The sequence below is a fragment of the Mustela erminea genome, chromosome 7, assembly GCF_009829155.1.
Source record: "Mustela erminea isolate mMusErm1 chromosome 7, mMusErm1.Pri, whole genome shotgun sequence".
NCBI lineage: Eukaryota > Metazoa > Chordata > Mammalia > Carnivora > Mustelidae > Mustela > Mustela erminea.
Window position 1 is genome coordinate 80,774,380 of NC_045620.1, and position 22,127 is coordinate 80,796,506.

Consider the following 22,127-nt stretch of genomic DNA (forward strand, 5'->3'; position numbering starts at 1 on the left):
AGGCAGACTTTTTTTTTTTTTAAAAGCATGTGGTAGATATGTTCAAGTTTAAATGAAATGCTGCCTCTCCTACCCTCCAGAGATGAAGTGTACTTCATACCCCTTTGAATCTAGGCTGCCCTTGTTAATTATTTCAACCAAGAGAATGTGGGAGAATTTATACTATGTCTTTTTGTTTCAGAGGCTAGACATCAAGAAGCCTTACAGCTTACACATTCATCTTCCTGGATCAATGCTAAGACTACTATGTAAAGAAGCCAATCAACTGTGGAGAATGAGAGGCCATATGGAGAAAATCCAAGAGCCTTAGACAACACCCAGCACCAAGTGTCAGACATGTGACACCACACTGGACCTTCAAAGTCTTCCAACTTTAAAAGTAAATACAATTGTCTACATGAGGCCACATAAAACCAACAGAAGAATTGCCCGGACAACTCAGAGAATCATAAGAAATAAGAAATCTCTTAAAAAAAAAAAAAAAAAAAGAAATAAGAAATCTCTCTTGTTTCATATATATGCCACTTACATAATACATTATCCTATAACTGTCTCGATTGCCACGATGTGTACAAAGCAATGCCATTATCTAAATAAAGCTACGGTAGGTTTCTAAGCTCCTGGAAAAGTTGTAAAAATATCACTAATGGGGCACCTGGGTGGCTCAGAGGGTTAAGCCCCTGCCTTCAGCTCAGGTCATGATCTCAGGGTCCTGGGATCAAGCCCCACATCAGGCTCTCTGCTCCACGGGGAGCCTGCTTCCTCCTCTCTCTGTCTGTGATCTGCCTACTTGTGTTCTCTCTGTCCAATAAATAAACAAAAAAATTTTTTTTTAATTTTAAAAATTTAAAAAAATATATCACTAATGGAATGAATCACGCATCTTCATTTATAAAAGACAGTACTATCATTTAAAGCTATTAATTAAGGAATATTTTTTAAGTTTTCTTAATGAAAGGAATTCCATATTCTGTTACCAATGTTTCTGAGAATGAAATTCAAAATTCCACAATCATCTTCTATTCCTCAGTTACTACTTTCTGAAAATGTCATAGTAAGTAGAACATAGATGTATATTGGCACAATGTTTAGGTCACTGACAGTTTAACTTTTATGAGTTCAATGTGTAAATCTTTCCCTAACAGGACTGTGTTAAGCAAATGTTCGACCCAAGTTGCTGCAGAAATGGTTTAGAGAGAACTGGAATACTTTTCCTAATCACCGTTATTTTTCTAAGTTTTCCATCAACAACTACTCTGCATATTTCTTAAGTGAGAAACTGTCAACATAATGGTAACTTGGTGTTACATTCACAATATCTATGTTTACGTACCTCTATAGTAGGATGAGTATTATGCTTGTAAGCAGTATATAAAGGAAACTGAATTTGAAAAATTTTTGCCACACATAGTAAGAGTTTTTCCTTCTCATCTGTACTCCATAAGCTAAAAGGATCACAACTCTTTGAAGATTCCTCTTCAGTCAGATTACAAATTCTTGTAGAGTTTGATTTTTTTTCTATTGATTTTTGTCTTTCTGTACTTCCTTCTTTACACTCCCTTTCTATATTCAGTGGTTCTTCCACTTGATTAGTCTCATCTTGCCACGTGGAATCTATGTTAATAGCAGTACAATGTTTACAAAGCTGGTCCCGGAGTACTTGAACTTGGGCAATCACTAAGTTAATAAGTGCACACACTACTTGGTTAAAAATCTCCAAATGCTTATATTCCTTGAAGCAGCATAGACACTGCCTGTAAGAGAAAGAAAATTTTTCAATAAATTAATGCTTTCTAGAGAGATAACCATTACGTATTTTAATATTAAAAATAATAATAATAAGCAAATACTTAAGTACTCCCCCGCCCTAGTTTTTACTTCCTCCTGATAGGGTAGCACAACAGTAATTTATAAAGATAGTATCCCACCAAAAATTGGTACTTTCGGTAGTAAAAGGTCATCATATTAGGATGACAATTACAGTTTTCAATTTTATATGTATATTTATCTGCCCTTCTACACAAAGAACTATTTAAAAACAAGAACTGTAGCATAGATCTTTGCCTCTCTAAGTACTGAATACTAAATACATGACTATCAAATATGAGGAAACTGGCTAAAATAAAAACCTTATTAGTAAAGCTAATTTATTTTACACAAAGGGATTTGTAGTTAACTAATAAAAAGGCTGTATTTTAACATTAATAATTTGCTTGAGAAAGGGCGCCTGGGTGGCTCCGATGGTTGAGTGGGTGGCTCTTGATTTCAGCTCAGGTCATGGTCTCAGGGTTCTGGGATTAAGCCCTGCAACTGGCTCCATGCTCAGCAGGGTGTATACTTCAGGATTCTCTCTCCTTCCGCCCCTCTCCCCACTCGTTCATGCCCTCTCTCTAAAGTAAATAAATAAATCTTTTTTTTTTTAAAGATTTTATTTATTTATTTGACAGAGAGAGATCACAAGTAGGCAGAGAAGCAGGCAGAGAGAGAGAGGAGGAAGCAGGCTCCCTGCTGAGCAGAGAGCCTGATACGGGGCTTGATCCCAGGACCCTGGGATCATGACCTGAGCTGAAGGCAGAGGCTTTAACCCACTGAGCCACCCAGGGGCCCCTAAAGTAAATAAATAAATCTTAACAATAATAATAATAATAATTTCCTTGATGGCTAACTTCGGAAGGACATCCCTACACTATGGTTGATTAAGGGCATTCAGAAATAACACACACACTCAACAACCTTTAGGGTATGCGTATGTGTGTGTGTATGCATGTATGTATGTACATATATATACATATAAAAATACAGTAACAGTCAGTAATTATTACAAACAAATCTAGTTCTCTTAGATATGTTCAGTTAGCATAACGCCTGGCAATACTGAATAGTAAGAGTCGGGTAAATCAAATAAAAGATACTCAAGTACCAAATTATAAGATTAACTACATACAGGAGTACCTGGGTGGCTCAGTCTGTTGAATGTCTGCTTTCAGCTCAGGTCATGATCTCGGGGATGGGGATCTGGTATCAAGCCCCATGGTGGGCTCCCTGATCAGAGTGGAGCCTGGTTCTCCCTTCCCCTCAACACTTTCACCTCTCCCCCAACCCCGACTTGTGCTCTCTTGCACACATGATCACATTCTCAAATAAAATCTTTAGGGAAAAAAAAAAAGAATAACTGGACGAGAGTAAACTTTTACTTACAATTTGTACTGAGTTATATTATCAAATCAAATCATCTATATTGTAGTCCAAACAGAGCACTACTCCCTATATTACCATGTAGACGTAATTTCATTTCTCCAAGTGTGGCAAATGTGAAGTACAGCCACAAATTCTTGAATATTCTTCCCTTTAGAAAGGGAAGCCCAATGAATGTGGAACAGACTTAATGACTAACATCTAATGAATGGAATGTGGCAGAAATGACTGTGTGACATCTGAAACTAGGTCATAAGAGACACTGCACCTCAGCCTTGCTCTCTTCTGGATCACTTGCTCTGAGGGAAGCCAGTTATCATGTTGTAAAATAGTCAAGGAGCCCATGCTGTAGTCCACAGGTGAAAAAACTGAGCACTGGTCCCATAAACAACGAACACCAACTTGCCAGCCAAGTTAAGTGAGCCAACTTGGAAGCAGGCCCTCCAAACCTCACATAAGGCTTGGGATAACGACAACCTGGCCAACAACTTGACACAACCCCCCCCCCTTTTTTTAAAGATTTTATTTATTTGACAGAGAGAGCACAAGCAGGGGGAGCAGCAGGCAGAGGGAGAGGGAGAAGCAGGCCCCCCACCAAGCAGAGAGCCCGATGCAGGGCTCTATCCCAGGTCCCCAGGATCATGACCTGAGCCAAAGGCAGACACCCAACTGACTGAGCCACCGAGGCAACTGACTGCAACCTCCTGAAGAATCCAGGCCAGAACCAACCAGCAAAACCACTACCAAATTCCTGTCCATAAAAACTCTGAGGACAATGTTTATTGCTGTTTTAAGATCTACTTTTTGAGTAACAGGTTACACAGAAATAGATAAATAATACAGGTCTGTCTTCTCAGTGACAAAATGAAAGGAAATTTTACCTCTAAGAACTCTTCCACTTTTAAAGTTCTGTATTACCACAATTTCTACAAGAATAAAATTAACATATTACTCCTGAAGTTTTTCTTATAAACAGTTTCTCTTTAGATTCAAGAAAAACCAAGCTCAAAGTGAAGGACTAAACATCTAAGTAACTTTTTTTTTTTTTTAAGATTTACCTTTTTTTAATAAAGATTATTTATTTATTTGTCAGAGAGAGAAGGAGCACAGAGAGCTGCAGGCAGAACAGGAAGAGCGAGAAGCAGACTCCCTGCTGAGCAAGGAGCCAGAAGTGGGACTTGATCCCAGGACTCTGGGATCATGACCTGAGCCAAAGGTGATGCTTAACCAACTGAGCCACCCAGGCATCCCTTGAGTATCTTTTTTTAAAGATTTATTTATTTGGGAGAGAGGGAGATAGAGCATAGGACAGCACAAGCGGTGGAGAGGGAAAAGCAGACTGCCCATTGAGCAGGGAGCCCGATGCACGCCTTGATTCCAGGACCCTGGGATCATGATCTGAGCCAAAGTTTGCCACTTAACTGACTAAGCCACCCAGAAGCCCTTGGAGTATCTTTCTTTAGTGAAAAAAAAAAATCTTAGTTCCTTCCAAAAAACACCCTGAAGTCAGATTTGGATTAAGAAAGTCAAAGAGCCAATCAAATTTACTTTAAAAATTCACTGACAGGAAAAAAAATTCATTGGCAGGCAATGGCGGCATTTAACTGACTAGGAAACTAATTTTAAAAAGACCAAAATTATAGGGGTGGCTCAGTCAGTTAAACATCTGCCTTCTGCTCAGGTCATGATCCCAGGGTCCTAGGATCGAATCCCACATCGGGCTCCTTACTCCATGGGGAGTCTTCCTCTCTCTCTGCCTGCCATTCCCCATGCCTGTGCTCTCTGTGTGTCAAATAAATAAAATCTAATAAATAAATAAATAAATAAAGTTATATATTCAGAAATTAACACAGAACTGAATCTAGGTCCTTACAGATCCAAAATATACAAATTCAAAGAGAGCTGAGAGTCTAAGTGAAGATACACAAATACACACATTTTTAAATAATTATGTAAGTTACACTTTATTGTATGACACTCCATTCTGAAAAGTCTAGGTATTTGAACTCTCAATACAGCATTTCTCTCTATATCCCTACCCACAATGCAGGAGGAGAAAGTGTTTTGTTTTTTGTTTTTTAAAGATTTTATTTATTTATTTGACAGATCACAAGTAGGCAGAGAGGCAGGCAGAGGGAGAGAGAGGAGGAAGCAGGCTCCCTGCTGAGCAGAGAGCCCTATGTGGGGCTCGATCCCAGGACCCTGGGATCATGACCTGAGCCAAAGGCAGAGGCTTTAACCCACTGAGCCACCCAGGCACCCCAGAGAAAGTGTTTTTAAATAAATAAACATCACTTTCAGTTAAGCCCAGCTTGATTTTACACTTAAGTTTATTTCTGGTCTATTTAAAAAACCACTACAAATACACTAAAAGAAAAAAAGATGCTTAACTCCATAAGGAAAGAGAGAATGGAAGAACAGATAAGAAGTAGCAACACATTTTAGACAACAGAAAAGGGAGGAACAGTACATGACATAGAGCAAATGAAATAAATTTGGAAGGGCCACGGAAGGATTTATCAACAAAATATCCACCCTACAGAACACTGAAAAAGCTCAGCAATAAAGAGCATCAGATTCATCTAAAGGCAGAGATGAAGCATAGGCAGAAAACAGAACTAAATGAAAGGTACAGTTAAAACCTGTAGATTCCCAAAACAGACAACCACAATACTTACTATTCCTACTTGACTCAAGGAAACAAGAAGTTTTTTGTACATAAAATGAACAAGATAAACCCAGGAACACCAGATGTTAAAGAAGTCAGGGATAATATAAGAAACAAAAGAAAACTAAGTGATACTACGACTGAATGAACCTCCCCAACTAACCTTCCCTGCCTATCAACCAAACTAGATAACTCAAGCCCAAAGACTTATTTTTCTTAGAGAATATGAGTATCTATGAGAAAAGCCCATTTACCGATAGTAATGAAGCTAGCTCACCACTTTACCATCCTACAGTGTAGACCAATACCTCAGATACTCCTACCCACGCAGAACTTCCAATCCATCTTTCAGTGTCCATCTCTTAACTATGAAAGGATAACCAGTAAGACTTGCAAGGGAAGCTGCACTGCCAAAGGCAGATCAAAACAAATGGTAAAAGGAAATTCAGAGAAAATAAATAAAATGCCGAAAGAAAAAAGATTTTAATCAATTTACAACCTTAGAGTCAAAAAAGATTCTGGATTACTGAAACAAGAATAGAATACCATTTTAAAAAATGCATTCAAACTACAAAATAAGAGTTCTTCAATGTGTACAAATATGTATTACATAGCTTTTGCATATACATCAGTCACAAGTTAAAAACCAACTAGAGGGCACCTGGGTGGCTCAATCAGTTAAACAACTGCCTTCAGCTCAGGTCATGATCCCGGGGTCCTGGGATCAAGTCCCACATCGGGCTCCCCCTGCTCTGTGGGGAGCCTGCTCCTCCCTCTCCTTCTGCCTGCCCTCTATATTGTACTCTCTGTGTCGAATAAATATATAAAATCTTAAAAACAAAACAAAACAAAAAAAAAACAACTAGAATTATAGCAATTTGACAGTCGGAAGAACATACAACTCCTGATCTCAGGGTAGGGAGTTCGAGCTCTACATGGAGTACAGAGATTACCTAAATAAATAAAACTTTAAAAGAAAAAGTATATTAATTTGTAAGATTTAACAGAAGGTCAAAAGTGGAAAAAATGTCCTAGAAAGTAGAATAGATTAAAAGAAAAATATATCAAAAATTTCGTATCTGATAATTCCACCAAAACATCTATCATGAAATTACTGAAGCTGAAGGGGAGAATAAACATCCTAAGAGCTTTCATGGAGAGTGGGAAGCGTGACAAAGAAAAGCTCAGGAATAAAAACAGCTAATACTTCTCCAAAGCAATACTGGGGGAAGGGGAGCTGCTAGATGGCTCTCTCAGTCTGCAGAACATGCAAGTTCTGATCTCAGGGTCCTAAGTTCAAGAACCACAGTGGGACGTAGAGCTTACTTTCGAAAATAAATAAATAAATAAATAAAAATAAGGGGCGCCTGGATGGTACAGTAGGTTAAGCGTCTGACTCTTGATTTTAGCTGAGGACATGACCTCAGAGTCTTAAGACTGAGCCCCACAATGGCTCTATGCTCAGCAGTGAGTGTGCTTTAAATTCTCTCTCCCTCCCCCTCTAAGGGAGCTCATGCTCTCTCTCTAATAAAAAATAAATATATCTGGGGTGCCTGGGTGGCTCAGTGGGTTAAAGCCTCTGCCTTTGGCTCACGTCATGATCCCAGGGTTCTAGGATTGAGCCCTGCATCCGGCTCCGCTCAGCGGGGAGCCTGCTTCTCTTCCTCTCTCTCTGCCTGCCTCTCTGCCTACTTGTGATCTCTCTCTGTCAAATAAATAAATAAAACCTTTTTTTAAAAAAAAAATAAATAAATCTAAATAAATAAACGAATTTAAAATCCTCAAAGCTGTATCAGGAGATAAAACACAAGGAAGCAAGACTTTTAAATTTCTGAAAGAAAATCATTCTCTACCTAGAATTCTGCATCCAAAAGTCTTCAATAAGATTAAGGGCAAAAGAGAAACTTTTAGGCCTGAAAGATCTAAAAGAACACTGGTCTCCTATATACCCTTTTTCAGAAAAGATGTCATTCTGACAATGCAAAAATAGTAAACCAATAAAGAAGTCAACATGGAATCCAGGAACCCTGAGATCCAAAACAGAAAAGCCAAAGAAATTTTGAAGATGATCTGAAGAGAAGATAGCTATTTAATAGCCCTAATAAGAAACCAACAAATGGAGTAGGAAGATAAAGGCCCAAGCAGAGGGGAAAGGGAAGGAAATGAGATCACATAATGATGCATAAAAAATGTAAAAACTAGTACTAAGAAGGGTTGAAGAGTCTGAAAAGAATTAGTGATCCACAACTCAAAAATTATTAAAAAACCAGCCAGTAAACTCTAGGGGAAAAAAAAGATAACAAAAGATAAACAAGAATCTATTTCTTGTAAAATATAAAATGAGCCTAGAACCTTTTCTGGCTCGCCACTGACCAGAACTGTTATTTTTAGAAGTGCCCTGAGAGAAAAGGGACATTTTAAGAAAGTAATCTTTATATATCAGAAAAGAAAGTTTATAGAGTTTACTTAAAATTGATGCATGAAGTAACAGCAGTATAATAACACTACTTCATTATACAGAGGTTAATATCAAAGCCAACATCTGAAAGCAAAAGTGGAGCTGAGGAGATGGGGCAATGAACTTTATTACAGGCCTTTTTCTGTTTATTTTTTAAACTCCTACACATTATGTCTATTTATAAACTAATCTCAGACATACCCTTCCACTATCTAAGCTTATCCTATTTTTTCCTACACCTTCTAGCAGCCTGATAAAACATTCTTACCAAGTAGAGTTATATGCTGCTTGAATAGAGAATGCTTACATTTAAGAATATGCTAGTAGGTTTAGAGAGCACATACCTCATCATAATGAAGGCCTTAATATGAAAAACCCACAGCTAACATCATACTTAATGGTGAAAAACTGAGAGCTTTCCCCCTAAAGTCAGGAACAAGATAAGGATGTCCCCCTCACTACTTTCATTCAACATAATAGTAGAAGTCCTAGCCACAGAAGTCAGACAAGAAAAAGTGGGGTGGGGGTGGGAGGGTTCAAATTGTTAATGAGGAAATAAAATTTTCACTATTTGCAGATGACATACTGTATATACAGTACCCTAAAGACTCCACCAAAAAACTAGAACTGAAGAACAAAGTCTATAAAATCAGAAGATACAAAAGCAATGTACAGAAATCTACTGTATTTCTATACACTAATAATGAAGCAGCAGAAAGAGAAATTAAAAACAATCTCATTAACAATTGCAACAAAAATAATAAAATACCTAGGAATACACTTAGCCAAAGAGGTGAAAGACTTATACCCTGAAAACCATAAAACACTGATGAAAGAAATTCAAGACAACAAAAGAAATGTAAAGATATTCCATGCTCATGGATCCAAAGAACAAATGTTGTTAAAATAATCCACACTACCCCCAAAACAATCTATAGATGTAATGCAATCCCTACCCAAATGCCAACACTATTTTTCACAGAACTAGAACAAACAATCCTAAAATTTGTATGGAACCCCAGAAGACCCCAACTATACAAAGCAATCTTGAAAAAGAAAAATATATCTGGAGGTATCACAATTCTAGACTTCAAGTTATATTACAAAGCAGCAGTAATCGAAACAGTAAAGTATTAACACAAAAACAAACATAAATCAATGGAACAGAACAGAAAGCCCAGAAATAAACCCACAGTTACATGGCTAATTAATCTTCCACAAAGAAGTAATAAAGATATAATGGGAAAAAGACAGTCTCTTCCACAAACGGTATTGGAAAATGGACAGCAGTATGCAAAAAAATGATACTGGACCACCTTCTCACACCATACACAAAATTAAACTCAAAACAGATTGAAGACCTAAATGTGAAACCTGAAACTATAAAAATCCTAGGAATACACTTAACCAAGGAAATGAAAGAACTATACTCTGAAAACTATAAAACACTGATCAAAGAAATTTAAGACAATGCAAAGACACAGAAAGACATTCCACACTCATGGGTTTGAAGAACAAGTATTGTTAAAATGTCCATACTACCCAGAACAATCTACAGATTTAATGCAAACCCTACGCAAATACCAACAGCATTTTTCACTAGAAAAAAACCTAGAACAAACAATCCTAAAATTTGTATGGAATCACAGAAGACCTCTAATAGACAAAGCATCTAGAAAAATAGACAGCTGCATGCAAAACAATTAAACTAGACTACTTTCCTACACCACACAAAATTAAACTCAAAGTGCATTAAGGACCTATATGTAAGACCTGAAAACCATAAAAATCCTAGAAAAGTGCACAGGTAGTAATTTCTCTGATATAAGCCATAGCAACATTTTTCTAGATGTATCTTCTGAGGCAAAGGAAACCAAAGCAAAAATAAACTATCTGGACTACATGAAAATGAAGTCTCTGCACAGCAAAGGAAACAACCAACAAAACTAAAAAAGGCCACCTACCGAATGGGAGAAGATGCTTGCAAATGACATATATGATAAAGGGTCAGCATCCGAACTATATAAAGAACTTAATACAATTCAACACACATACACGAAAAAACAATCCAATTAAAAATGGGCAGAAGAGGGGCGCCTGGGTGGCTCAGTGGGTTAAGCCTCTGCCTTCAGCTCAGGTCATGATCCCAGGGTCCTGGGATCCAGTCCCGCATCAGGCTCTCTGCTCAGCAGGGAGCCTGCTTCCCTCTCTCTCTGCCTGCCTCTCTGCCTACTTGTGATCTGTCTCTGTCAAATAAATAAATAAAATCTTTTTTAAAAATAAACAAGTAAAAATAAAAAATAAAAATAGAACTACCCCATGATACAGTAATCACATTACAGGGTATATACCCTAAAAATACAAAAGTACTAATCTGAAAGGATATATGTACTCCTATTTTTTCTGCAGCATTATTTACAACAGCCAAGCTATGGAAGCAGCCCGAGTGTATTGATACTTGAACGGATGAAGATGATGTACCACATATATACACACAACAGGATATTACTCAACTATAAGAAAAAGAATCAGGATGGAGCCAGAGGGTACTATGCTAAGGGAAATAGATCTGTCAGAAAAAGACAAGTACAACGTGATTTCATTCATTTATGGAATTTAAGAAACAAAGTAGATGAACATACAGGAAGAGAAGGAAAAATAAAGATGAAAATAGGGGAGGCAAACCATAAGAGATGCTGAATCCTAGGAAACATAGTGAGGACTGCTGGAGGGGAGGCAGGTCAGGGTAAGGGGTAATTCAGTGATGGGCATTAAGGAGGACACTGGATATAAGGAGCACTGGGTGTTATATACAACCAAAGAATCACTAAACTTTACCCTGGTAACTAATAATGCAGTGTTATGTTAACTGAATTTAAATAAAGAATTAAAAAAAAAAATTGAAGTCTTGCCATTTGCAAAGACATGGATGGATCCAGAGAGCATAATGCTAAGTGAAATAAGTCAGTAAGAGAAAGACTAATACCATATGATCGTACTCAAATGTGGAAGAAACACAATGAATGAACAAAGAGAAAAACAAAAAAGGAAACCAAAAAACAGATTCTTAACTATAAAGAACTGATGGTTATCATAGAGGATGTGGGTGGAGAGATGGATGAAACAGGTGAAGGGGATGAAGACTGTACTCGTCTTGGGGCGCCTGGGTGGCTCAGTGGGTTAAGGCCTCTGCGTTTGGCTCAGGTCATCATCCCAGGGTCACAGGATCCAGCCCTATCAGGCTCAGCAGGGAGCTGAGGGGGCCTGCTTCTCTCCCCCACTGCCTGCCTCTCTGCCTCCTTGTGATCTCTCTCTGTCAAATAAATAAGTAAAATCTTTAAAAAAAAAAAAAAAAGTGTACTCATCTTAATGAGCATTAGTATACAGCAATATTGAGTCACTACTTTGTAGACCTGAAACTAACACTGTATGTTAACCATACTGGAATGAAATAAAATTTGAAAAAAATAACATAGTGCTCGCTTCGGCAGCACATATACTAAAATTGAAAAAAATAAAATAAAATTTCTAAATGCCTAGCATAGGGACACCTGGGTGGCTCAGTGGGTTAAAGCCTCTGCCTTCGGCTCAGGTCATGATCCCAGGATCCTGGGATCGAGCCCCATGTCGGGCTCTCTGCTCCGCAGGGAGCTTGCTTCCTCCACTCTCTCTCTCTGCCTGCCTCTCTGCCTACTTGTGGTTTCTCTCTCTGTGTCAAATAAAATCTTTAAAAAAAAAATCTTTATTTAAAAAAAATAATAATAAAAAATAAATGCCTAGCATAAAATACATAGCTCCAATTTATAAAAAAATTTTAACTGAACATTCATGAAGAATCTACATGTCTAAATTTTTTTTAACTTTGATTCTGTAATTCCATCAAACAACACATATTCCAATGGATCTAACTTCTTCATGGCCTGGTACTATGTAACATTTCAAAGAACTGTTAATCCATGGTATCTAACCTTAGCAAAAGTTTTTATTTATGAACTATTTCATGAAAAGCACTACTTTGAATAGTGCTCAAAGCAATACCTCACTGAATTTATGAATATCCCCAAATTTCTTAATGCCAGAATAAAAGCCAGAGCCTTAAAGAGTATAGAACATAATCTATTCAAAAGCAACAGCAACTAAAACTGTTCATAAAAATAAAGTTTACTGAGGCACTTGGCTTTCTCAGTCAACAAAGTATGTTACTCTTTTAACTTTAGGATCATGAGTTCTAGCCCCACATCTGATGTAGAGTTAACTTAAAAAAATATAAGTTTGGGGCGCCCAGGTGGCTCAGTCATTAAGTGTCTGCCTACGGCTCAGGCAGGGATCTAAAAGAATTCTCTTTTAGAAGACAAATCATGAAATAAAACTAAAACGCAGAATGGCAGAAGACAACCAAAGGCCTTAAAATACCTAAGAAAAGAGGAATTTACAAGACAGAAACCTAAGCCTGTTTTGTGGTAAAATTAACAAGTCCAAAACAAACAAACAAACAAAGTTATTCAATGCTTTTATCATCCATATTACTTTCAGACCTTTATATGCTCTTTTATTAATTTGTATTCTTCAATTTATTCTCTTAATTTTCTCTCCACTTTGAATTAGTTTTCCTCCCATTCCAGTCTCAATTGCAATTTCAATAAAATGATAACTTTTTTTTAATGATAACCTTTTAAACAAACATATAATAATGTTCTTGAGCTTACAGACAGAACAAAGGAACAGCAGCTGTATGACTATTATACAGCAATTAAAAATAAGATTTGATGACATAAAGAAATTATTTATACTTGACTGTGTATGAAAAATCAGATTATAAAACACAGATGTAGGAAACTCACATTTTTGCAAAATTTTAAACTGTATGATTCACAACCTCATGCCAAGGCTATACAAAAAAAAAAATCGTCAGTTGTTACTCTGGGTAGGAGCATGCCTTTTTTTTTCTTTCTTTTTTTTTTTTTTTAAGATTTTATTTATTTGACAGAGAGAGAGAGAGATCACAAGTAGGCAGAGATGGGGGGGGCAGGCTCCCCGCTGAGCAGAGAGCCCGCTGCAGGGCTCGATCCCATGACCCTGGGATCATGACCTGAGCCGAAGGCAGAGGCTTTAACCCAGGCCCTTTTTTTTTTCTTTTTTCTTTTTTAACTTTGATTCTCGGGGTGCCTGGGTGGCCCAGCTGTTAGGCAGCTGCCTTTGGCTCAGGTCATGATCCCAGAGTCTTGGATCCTGGGATCGAGCCTGGGGCTCTCTCACTCTGCTTGTGTTCCCTCTCTTGCTGTCTTCTGTCATATAAATAAAAAAATATTTTTTTTAAATAAATAAACTTCGATTCTTTTTCTCAAAGAATTTTTACAGTGAGTACATACTTAAATAGGAGGAAAATAATACAAAGTATTAATACAATTGTTTATAAAAATTATCAATATACTATTTTAAGTGAATATGCTCTTTTACGTATCTTTTAATCAATATATTAGAATAAGGATTCTTAACTACTAATAAGCTAATGAAAACTATTAACATTTTTCTCCCAGAAAACCTTTAAGAACATTTTGTATGAAATGTCATGGGTTCATCAGTATGCTAAGATATATTTATGGACCTCCATAGTCATGGGCCCTAAGTTAGCAATCTCTTTTGAAGATTAACCATGCCTTATTAGTTGCTGGTTATCACCTACAAAAACTACCATCTTAATCTAGGCAACAGTATTTTCTGATGCCCAAGAAAGAAACTGAGGGAGGTCGGAGACATGAGAGGAGGAGAATAAACTATCTATCTATCTATCTATCTATCTATATTTTTTTTTTTTAAGATTTTTGTTTATTTGACAGGGAGAGAGAAAGAGCGTGCACACACAATCAGGGGGAGTGGCAGGCAAAGGGAGAGGAACAAGCAGGGTCCCCGAGGAGCAGGGAGCCTGATGCAGGGCTCGATCCCCAGGATGCTGGGATTATGACCGCCAGCTAAAGGCAGATGCTTAACCAACTGAGCGACCCAGGCACCCCTAGACAAAAATTTTTTTTAATCACAAAACACTGGATATTTTATTGTCACTTATCTCGTCTTCAGTATGAACAATGAAGAGTGTAACATTCTACTTTTGGGTGCTTTTTTACTACCAGCTAAAAGTTGCTCATACTTATTGACATGTGAATAAAATGATAAAGGTTACAAATTATGTTTTAGTCCAGCTTTTCACACTTTAGCTTACATAACCTTCAACATGTATACAATTTTCCAAAATAAATTTTAATTAAAACAGGTGTTTATTAAGGTCTTATGTCAGGTACTGTGCTAAGTAAGCACTTGGTCTCTTCACAATCTAAAATAGTAGTAACATTGTTATTATTTTCATTTCACAAATGAAATAAGAACTTAGAAGCTAACTACTCTGTCATAATTATCTAACAGGTGATGAAGCAGGACTCAAAGCCACATCACTCTGGCTCGACAGCCATACTGAACCACTATACTCTACAGCAACAACAGATAAAATTAAGAGGATCTACTATCTGGGGCGCAAACATTCTTTGACATTCTGATGAAACCTACAAATTAGGCCTAAAATGGTACTTATCAATATTTACTTTGTAATTTCACTCCTATTCAAGTTAAAAATTCCTGATACAAGGATTAAGAGTATGTATCAATAATAAAAAGTGGACTAGGAATGGGAACATGGAACCCCTACCCAGCACCAACCAGTAACTAGGGGGTGAGACATTAAAAAAACTGCATCATTTCCCTGGATTTCATTTTATTTAGTGGCATAACATGTTGCTACCTAGCTACAGTTACAGTAAATAAATCAAAAATTATGACACAAATGCAACATTTTGCAGCAAATCCTTTGGATACTGATGTTAACTTTATTTTAATTTTTTTTTTTAAGATTTTACTTGTGAGAGCCACCCAGCAAGTGAGTACAGGCAGAAGGAGAAGCAGGCTCTCCCCAAGCAGGGAGTCCAAAGTGGGACGCGATCCCAGGGTCCTGGGATTGCGACCTGAGCTGAAGGCAGAGGCTCAAGTGACTGAGCCACCCAGGCACCCCTGATGCTAATTTTAAATCATTAACATTAGTATTATGAAATATCCAATCACCTACTCTATCCATAATGAAAGGAACAGAGGAACCGCTCTCATTTCTAAACTTAGCTAAAAGTAATTCAGCTGGCTGAGACTCAGAAAAGAGATGCCGATAACGACACCATGTAAAAAATCTACAAAAATCTTTTGTAGAACAAATATGTGTATCATCTTTATCAACAAAGGAGGAGAAAAGGGAAAAGGGATATTACGTAGTAGAACAAATGAGATTTGAAGATAAACTCTATGATCAGCTAGTCTGTGGGCCTCAGGACATTTATTTATTTTAGCTGCACTTAACATGTTCACTAATCATTGCACACAAAGCTTCAAACATTCTTTACCCATAAAAATTTTAGAAGACTAATAAACGAGATAGGCATACAAGCAAAAGAGAATATTTAGCTAGGCCCAGCTAAAATCATGTTAAGGGAACAGGAACTTGCAAATTCTGATTATATTAATTACCGTGTTTCCTCAAGTTTTATTCTTTGTATTCTCAACATATGCATTTTTTTTTTTAAGATTTTATTTATTTGACAGAGAGAGACACAGCAAGAGAGGGACCCACAAGCAGAGGGAGTAGGAGAGGGAGAAGCAGGCCTCCAGCTGAGCAAGGAGCAGGATGCAGGCTTGATCCAAGGACCCTGGGATCATGACCTGAGCCCAAGGCAGACACTTAACAGAGATGCCCAGGCACCCCACAATATATGCATTTCTTAAAAACTAGTCTAATATACCTGTATATAATGCAAATAGAATAACAAATGGCTTCCAGAAGGGTCAAAGTGTCCATTACCACAAAACTAATTTTTTTAATGGATTAAGTTTATTAAACATCTCTAGTTATGCCATTAAAAATTCCTCAATCTCTCAAAATAATTTTTAGAATTTCATTCACTCCCCTATTTCTAAATAATAAGTTAAAGAAACTTTTATTGTCTTAAAAAACAAAACCATGAGTGGCCTCATGATTAAGAAAGAAAGGTTTAATAAATACTGATGAACTGTCATTTATTGACTACAGGTATACAACCCAACATTCTAAAAGGGAAATTTCATGACAAACCATGTCAATTTAAAGTACAACTCAAAAAGTTAGTCTTTAAAGTACTTAAAGATGCATACCTCTGTGTCCAGGAATTGATATAAGCAAATATTTTGAGAGTATGTTCCTTTCTGAGCTGCAGTCCATCACCACCTTCTATATCTGATACTGAAATAAAGTAGAAAAAACACTTTTTAATATTAGGAATAAGTAATACTAAACCAATATTAAAGCCAATACTTTAAAAAAAAGAAGTCTAGACTAAATGCAAATATTTCAGATTTTTTTAACAGATGTACTGGGGGAGCAAGAGAGAAGACACTTTCCTCGCAGTTATTCTAGTGCTGTCTCTCTACTTCAAATCCCCCCTTCTGTTCTAAGCTTTGTGATGCTGGGACTGGAACTCTGCAAACTACATTTTTCATTTCCATCTGGCTTCTTAAGATGCTCCTCCACTGTCTACAGAGCACTAGATGACTAGAAGGCAGGAGGAGACCAAAGATGTGTTCACTCTCTGTATATGAAAACATCACTCAGCAACTGCAGATTCCAAGTGGCAGCATCCAAAAACCAATCTCATGGTACTCTTCTCAGAGGTACCAGCAGTAGCCAGACAGCATTCCTTCCTTTAAGTCCTAGCTTCTTCACAGGGCCCACCTCCAAGTGATTGAAAGTGATTCTTAGATACTGACAACCCTTCTTCCTTTATTTCCCTAGCCTTTGGGGAGACTGGCTATTCCTCAGTTATCATAGCTGTCATCATCATCTCCTCTGGGTGTTGTCCAGGTTCCACTTGCTTTTTACCTCCAACATTTGTGTAAATACTCGTATTACTAAATTCCTTTTCAACGCCCTGACTGGAGCTTGACTGACATACTGGCATTTCATATACAGTATATACTACTAGGAAAGGAATCTAAAGTTAAATTCAGAAAGGAAAAAAGTTTTCAGAAACTACAGGTGGTCCAAATAAGTCTTCTAATGTAAAATGTTTAACTGTACAAGATCTGGTCAGCAAATTTTTCATTAATGGGACAGAAAGTAAATACTTTGGGCTTAGAAGGCCATAGAGTCTCTTTCCACACCTGGATAGCTGTGCCATGGTATCTTGAAAGGAACCACACATGTGTAAACAAACGACCATAGCCATGTTAAAAACAAGCAGCTGAATGATCTGGTACACTGGGCCATAGTTTGCCAACTCCATTCTATTTTTTTAGACTTTTTCTTAAAAGATTTTATCTATTTTAGAGAGTGAGAACATGCACATACATATGAAAAGGGGAGAACAGGAAGAGGGACGGAGAAGCAGACTCCGCACTGAGCACAGAGCCGGACAGGACTCCATCTCATGACCCTGAGATATAATCCAAGCCGAAATCAAGAGTCTGAGGCTCAATCTGCTCAGTAGGTGGAGCATGTGACTCTTCATCTTGCGTTGTGAGTTGCAGCCCCAAACTGAGTATACAAATTACTTAAAAATAAAAATCTTGAAAAAGTTAAAAATAGAGCTACCCTATAATCTAGCAATTGCACTACTAAGTATTTACCTAAAGGATACAAACATAGTGATCAGAAGGGACACCTGCACCCCAATGTTTATAGCAGCAATGTCCACCATAGCTAAACTATGGAAAGAACCCAAGATGTCAATCAACAGGTGAATGGATAAAGAAGATGTTGTATATACGTGTATGGATACACACACATACACAAATGAAATATTCCTCAGTCATAAAAAAAAAACCTTACCATTTGTAATGTCATAGATGGAACTAGAGGGTATTATGTTAAGCAAAATAAGTCAATCAGAGAAAGACAATTATATGATTTTGCTTAGATGTGGAATCTAAGGAAAAAAAAAAAGCACACAGATGATCATAGGGGAAGGGAGGGAAAAATAAAGTAAGACAAAACCAGAGAGGGGGACAAACCATAAGAGACCCTTAACTACAGGACACAAACTAAGGACTGTTACAGGGGAGGGGAGTGGGGGAGATGGGGTAACTGGGTGATGGACATTAAGGGGGGGCACTTAATGTAATGAGCGCTGGGTATTATACACAACTGATGAATCACTAAACTTTACCTGTGAAACCAATAATACACTATGTTAATTAACTGAATTTAGGAGCACCTGGGTGGCTCAGTCATTAAGCATCTGCCTTCGGCTCAGGTCATGATCCCAGAGTCCTACAACTGAGCCCCATATGGGGCTCCCTGCTCAACAGGAAGCCTGCTTCTCCCTCTCCGGCTCCCCCTGCTTGCATTCCCTCTCTCGCTGTCTCTGTCAAATAAATAAATAAAAATCTTTTTTAAAAATTAACTGAATTTAAATAAAAATAAGTAAATAAAATAAAAAATCCTGGAGTGCCCAGGTGGCTCAGTTAAGCAACTCACTCTTGATTTCTACTCGGGTCATTTTATCAGGGTCATCGGATCAAGGCCCAAGTCAGGCTCCACCTTTAGCAGGGAATCTGCTTGAGACTCACTCTCCCTCCACCTCTGCCCCTCCCCTGACACACGTGCCCTCTCTGGAGCACACTCTCCCTAAAATAAAATTAAGAAGTTAAAAATAAAAAATATTTTAAAAACTAAAATTAAAAATTTAAACAAAAAAAGGAATAAGGTCCATTAACCAGAACTTTTTTTCCTTAGTTTTATTTGATGTTTTAAGTCATCTCTACACTCAATGTGGAGCTAAAACTCACAACCCCAAGATCGAGGGCCACATTCTATACCGACTGAGCCAGCCAGGCACCCCAGAACTTCCTTCCTTCTTTCTTTTTTTTTTTTTTAAAGATTTTATTTATTTATTTGACAGAGAGATCACAAGGAGGCAGAGAGGCAGGCAGAGAGAGAGGGAGGAAGCAGGCTCCCTGCTGAGCAGAGAGCCCGATGTGGGACTTGATCCCAGGACTCTGGGACCATGACCTGAGCTGAAGGCAGAGGCTTTAACCCACTGAGCCACCCAGGTGCCACAAGAAGTTTATTTTAAATAAATCCTATGGTCAGGGTACCTCGTGGCTCAGTCGGTTAAGCATCTGACTTCAGCTCAGGTCATGATCTTAAGGTCCTGGAATCGAGACCCATGTCAGGGCTTAATCCTTAGTGGGGGAGTCTACTTGAAGATTCTCTCTCTCCCTCTGACCCTTCACTTGCTCATGCTCTCTAATAAATAAAATCTTTAAAAAATATTTTTAAACCTGAATCTGTGTATCAAAATGTCTAATATTCAAATTCCAAAATATCAGTGAAAAAGTTGCAAAAGGATACAGTTTGATACCACTTGTTAATGTTTAACACACACACAAACTGTATTATTATGGACTCACATACATAAATATAAATATATATACTGTAATGATTCACATCTACATCAAGAGAATGGTTACATCTGGGAAAAAGACAGGCAAGAGGAAGTACATTTATAAAAGAAGTACATGCCAAACAAAAGGTTAACAAGGTAACAGCACCTGAGACCCTGCAAGCCAAACACACCATCATTTAGAAGATCCTGACAATAAATCCACGACAGAATAAGATATACTGGGGGGAAGAGTTAAGGAAACCACTGAAAACAAACTCTTGCTTGTAGATTTCTGCACCAAGTCCTCCAACCCATGAAGTGTAACAAAGGTATAGCAGGAAAACAAGGGAAGGGGTGGGGGCTCTCAGAAAGGATTCTCACCCTCTTGCCAGAAACCTGGTGTTTAATTTTGCTCTTTTGTAGAAAGATTCTAAGAGAAAAATGAAGAAAATGCACTTAAGCCATTAAAAAAAAAAGAAACTAAAAGGAACAATAATGCAACCCTGAAGGGTGAACTACTTGGACAGGAAGAAGAAACCATAGTACACAATGCCACTTCTCCTTCCCCAGCCTGAAAACACAGGTATCTGAGTGGTTGCAACAATCCTATCTCCCAAACACAAAACATAAATGAACACATTCTGGAAAAAGCCTATGTGTAATCAGACACCTATCCCCACCTAAGGCCTACCTAGCAGCCTAACAGCTCATCAACACAAGCTTTCCAATTTATTTTATTAGGGTCAAACTAGAGCTCTCCAGAGAGCTAACATCATACTCAATGATTAAAGACTGCAATCTGCTCCAGTAAAATGAGAAGCAAGACAAAGTAGACAATTTTCCCAACTTCTGTTCAACTGCAGTACTGGAAATTCTAGCCAGAGCAAAAAGAACCAAAAAGGAATTGGAAAGGAAGAAGGAAAATTACCACTTCACAGATTATATAATCTTACATGTAGGAAACTCTAAAGGGTCTACCAAAAAAACTGCTAGAATAAATGAATTCCATAAAGTAGCAGGACACAAAACACACAAAATCATAAACACTGTGGTGCCTGGGTGGCTTAGTAGTTAAGCATCTGCCTTCAGCTCAGGTCATGATCCCAGGGTCCTGAGATCAAGCCCTGTATCAGGTTCCCTGCTTAGCAAGAAGCCTACTTCTCCCTCTCCCACTCCCCCTACTTGTGTTCCCCCTCTTTTGCTGTGTCTCTCTCTGTCAAATAAATAAATAAAATCTAAAAAATAAAAGAATAAAAAATAAATGAATGGGTGGTAAATTGGCTTTTTTTACAACTAAAAAGATTTTTATTAATTTTTTTTAAAGATTTTATTTATTTGACAGAGCGAGATCACAAGTAGGCAGAGAGGCAGGCAGAGAGAGAGAGAGGAGGAAGCAGGCTCCCTGCTGAGCAGAGAGCCCGATGCGGGACTCGATCCCAGGACCCTGAGACCATGACCCGAGCCGAAGGCAGCGGCCCAACCCACTGAGCCACCCAGGTGCCCCAAAAGATTTTTATTAATTAAAAAAGCAAAAAAGAGAGGAAAACTCAGACTACAGTTTAAAAGAAGCCACTAGTCTCTACAAATAATGGTAAAGTCCATGGTACCATAAAAGCAGGCAGGCAGGCAGGCATCATCCAGAAATCTCCCCACCATTCCCTATAGAGGAGGAACTGTATTCCAACCCTAAACAGTCAACCACTGGGGCAGAAAAGAGAGCAAGCAAGGTGGGGGAACTGCCCACACAGACCTACAGAACACCAAATATAGCCCAATAGGAGAGACCAAAGTAGAAATGGAAACATCAATGCTGGTCAATATCCAAAGGTGACAGAAAGTAACTCAAAGTACCCACCTGACACAATGTAGAGGGTAGAAGACTAGGTACTGGATGAAAAGAAAATGGTTCTCACCACTTAGGTTAAAAAAAGAAATGCTTGGGATGCCTGGGTTCCTCAGTCATTTAAATATCTGCCTTTGGCTCCAGGTCATGATCCCAGAGTCCTGGGATAAAGTCCCTCACTGGGCTCCTTGCTAAGTGAGGAGCCTGCCTCTCCCTCTGCTTGCTGCTCCCCCCTGTACATTCTCTCCCTCTCGGACCAAAAAAAAAAAAAAAAAAAACCTTAGAAAAGAAATGCTCATTAAAAACTTCAAGATCAGGGACGCCTGGGTGGCTCAGTTGGTTAAGCAGCTGCGTTGGGCTCAGGTCATGATCCCAGCGTCCTGGATCGAGTCCCGCATCGGGCTCCTTGCTCCGCAGGGAGCCTGCTTCTCCCTCTGACTCTGCCTGCCACTCTGCCTGTGCTCGCTCTTGCGCTCTCTCTCTCTCTGACAAATAAATAAATAAAATCTTATA

General features: G+C 38.1%; 1 protein-coding gene across 4 annotated transcripts in view; it reads right to left on the bottom strand.

Moving 5' to 3' along the window:
• The window catches only part of USP34 (ubiquitin specific peptidase 34), a 244,320-nt gene that overhangs the window by 184,381 nt on the left and 37,812 nt on the right, over positions 1 to 22,127 (bottom strand). For 3 of the 4 annotated variants that reach the window (XM_032352232.1, XM_032352230.1, XM_032352231.1), the window contains exons 2-3: positions 16,542 to 16,629; positions 1,334 to 1,754 (exon numbers count right to left, since the gene is read on the bottom strand). In XM_032352232.1, the coding sequence (XP_032208123.1) occupies positions 1,334 to 1,754; positions 16,542 to 16,629 (509 nt within the window). Of the gene's footprint in view, positions 1 to 1,333; positions 1,755 to 16,541; positions 16,630 to 22,127 lie in introns of those variants that run through there. The other variant, XM_032352233.1, reaches the window with a different exon arrangement.